General features: G+C 64.9%; 1 protein-coding gene across 1 annotated transcript in view; it reads right to left on the bottom strand.

Annotated features, from left to right (window-relative positions):
- The window catches only part of NBEAL2 (neurobeachin like 2), a 20,536-nt gene that overhangs the window by 16,991 nt on the left and 930 nt on the right, over window positions 1-2,615 (bottom strand). The window contains 4 exon segments of the mRNA XM_015568258.1: window positions 89-174; window positions 1,963-2,045; window positions 2,228-2,355; window positions 2,437-2,606. Of these exon segments, the coding sequence (XP_015423744.1) occupies window positions 89-174; window positions 1,963-2,045; window positions 2,228-2,355; window positions 2,437-2,606 (467 nt within the window).

The following is a 2,615-nucleotide window of genomic DNA, read 5'->3' as shown; positions in this document are numbered from 1 at the left end:
TCGGGACGGAGACGGGCAATGGGCAAGGGCTCCTCCAGCGGCGACCCCGAGACAGCCACCCTCTGGCCGCAGGGTCCGCCCAGCCTACCTTCCCTCCTGCCAGGACGGCCCCAAAGAGGTGGATGAGCTGCAGCAGCAGCATGGGAGGCAAGCGCTCTGCCTCCTGCAGGCTCTCTGGAGGGGGAGGGGGGTCGGGGGGGAAGCAGGACAAGGTCACCGAGCTTGCAGGGCTCGGCGTCTTCAGGGTCTACAAACAGGTGGGATCCCAGGGGTGGGGGCTGAGGGAGGAGACCTGGTTCTGAGCTGAGGGGTCTTAAAAGCCATGGTTCTCCACCAAAGGGCCTGAGGGGGACACAGCCCTTTCTGGGGAGCTCAAAAAGGAACAGGACCCTGAGAGCCGAGCCAGCCCCCTAGACCCTAAGCCCCTGTGTGAGCACCCCTCCCGCTTCCCCATGGAAACCCAGGTTTTAGTCCCTCAGATGCAAATCTCCTGGTCCCTCTGCCCTGACAGTTGGTGCTTCCCCCAGTGACCTGCTGGGGGAGGGGGGCTGCCTGTGTCTAGTGTATAGATGCCCTCACTCCACCCCCACCCCCACCCCTGCCCCTGCTGGGACTTCTAGGGGCTTTCACAGCGTTGGATGGACAGGATGCCAGGCCACAGACTGAAACCAGAGAGCAGAAAGGCCCGGCCTGGGTCACACGGTGGCGTGGGGGGTGGAGGAGCAAGAGCAGGGCTGGCCTGATCCAGGCGGGATGGGGTGGGAGGCCGAGGGGGGGACAGGGCTTTAGAGTTGAGGCCTGGAGCGCAGGTGGCCTTGCAGGGAGAGGAAACCGGCCAAAGGCCTGCAGGTGTTGCCGAGTGGCCTTCTAGGAATGAGAGGACAGGACCAGGCTGGGGTGCAGGGAGCAGTGGGGCCGGGGAGGAAGGCCGTGGGGGAGCAGGGCTTGACCCCGAGGTGTCAGGCCACGACTGGGGCAGGGACTTAGTTCTGTTCTGCGGAGAGAACTCGGGCAGGGCGGGAGGCAGGGAGCTCCTGGGGTGCCTTCCCTCCTGGAGCTGCGTCCCTGCCCCGGGCTCAGGCCAGCAGCTCCAGGGACATCAGAGACAAGGACGTGCCTTCTTCTCTTTTAGTCCTCCCGCGAGGACATTTTCCCATTGATTTTAGGGAGAGTGGGAGAGAGAGGGAAAGACAGAGAGAAACATCGACGTGAGAGAGACACATCCATGGGTTGCCTCCTGCACAAGCCACGACGAGGGCCCAGGCTGGGAAGAAGCCTGCAACCGAGGTCCGTGCCCTTGACCGGAATCGAACCCGGGACCCTCGGTCCGCAGGCCGACGCTCTATCCACTGAGCCACACTGGCTAGGGCAAGGACATACTTTCTATCCCAACAGAAAACACCCTCCCAAGCTCACTGCCCCCATCCCGCAGCACCCTGCCCGGGCCCACCTACAGCACTGGCCAGTCTCTCTCTGATGACAGGAGAGGGGACCCAGGAGAAGGGGTTCCCCAGGGAGAGCAGGTGGCCACCTGGGGGGTCAGCTCCTCCAGGACGGAGGGAGGAGGAAGTGGAGGTAACAGCTAGTGTAGACGTTGTCCTGAGGAGGGTGCCAACCAGGTGGAGGCTCCAGGGACAAAGGGCTGGACTAGGGATGGTTTTATGGTGGTCCAGGTCAGAGTGGGGTACAGGTGGTTGGGGGGACCCAGGAGATGGGAGGGAAGGGGGAAGGGAAATCAGTGTCCCCGCCTGATGCCAGGCCTTCTCTGCAGCCCAGAAATTACTCATCTTTCCCAGGCTTGCCCTTTCTCTCCTCTCTGCCCCGAAGCCCTCAACCGGGCAGAGCTCTCCCTCCCGACTGCAGCCATGGCTAAGCTGGTCCTGTCCAGCGTCCCAGGAGGAAACTGCAGGCAGGAGGACAGGCTTGGGGGCGGGGCCAAGCAGGGCAGGGGCGTGGCCTGACCTGCGAAGAAGGCTCCAAATTCAGCAGGCAAAGCAGCAGGAGGGAACTTGTACTTGCTCTTCTCCTTGGCACTGATGACTTCCCTGGGGTGGCGATGGGGGCAGGGGGCCGGGTGAGGCTGGGCACTTCACCCCTCCTGGGTCATGCCCCCCTACCCTCCACACCCCCCACCCCTGTGCCAGCCAGGACACAGCCCCTCCCACCTCCACACCTTGGCCACAGCCCCCATGCCACCCGCACCCTCTCCCAGCCCCTCCGTTCTCACCCGCGGTGCTGGCGCCGCCAGGTCTGGTAGGGGTCAAAGAGGCCCTCACAGAGGAGGAGGGCATGCAGGGCCACCACCTCCTCCAGCTCCGGGCCAGGGCCCTCTGGCAGTGGCCAGCGCCCTTTCAGCTGTGGGTGTGCGGAGCAGGTGGAAGGGGTCAGCTGGGTGGTGGCTACCACCTGTCCCGCCCCCAGGGGGAGCCCCCTCACCTTGGCCACCATCCGGGTCAGCAGTGCCAGCACGCGGGACACCAGCACCTTCCCCCAGCCGGCCTCCAGGTTCTCCGGGTTCCTGGGGAGTGAACGATGGCAGAGGCCACAGGTGTCCTGGTGCCCTGGCCCCATCGCGCCCCCCACCTCGGGCAGGATCGCGGACCCACCTGCAGAGG

Source organism: Myotis davidii, unplaced genomic scaffold, assembly GCF_000327345.1.
Source record: "Myotis davidii unplaced genomic scaffold, ASM32734v1 scaffold663, whole genome shotgun sequence".
Taxonomy (NCBI): domain Eukaryota; kingdom Metazoa; phylum Chordata; class Mammalia; order Chiroptera; family Vespertilionidae; genus Myotis; species Myotis davidii.
The sequence above is the reverse complement of the archived record's forward strand: the minus strand, read 5'-3'. Positions and strand labels throughout refer to the sequence as shown.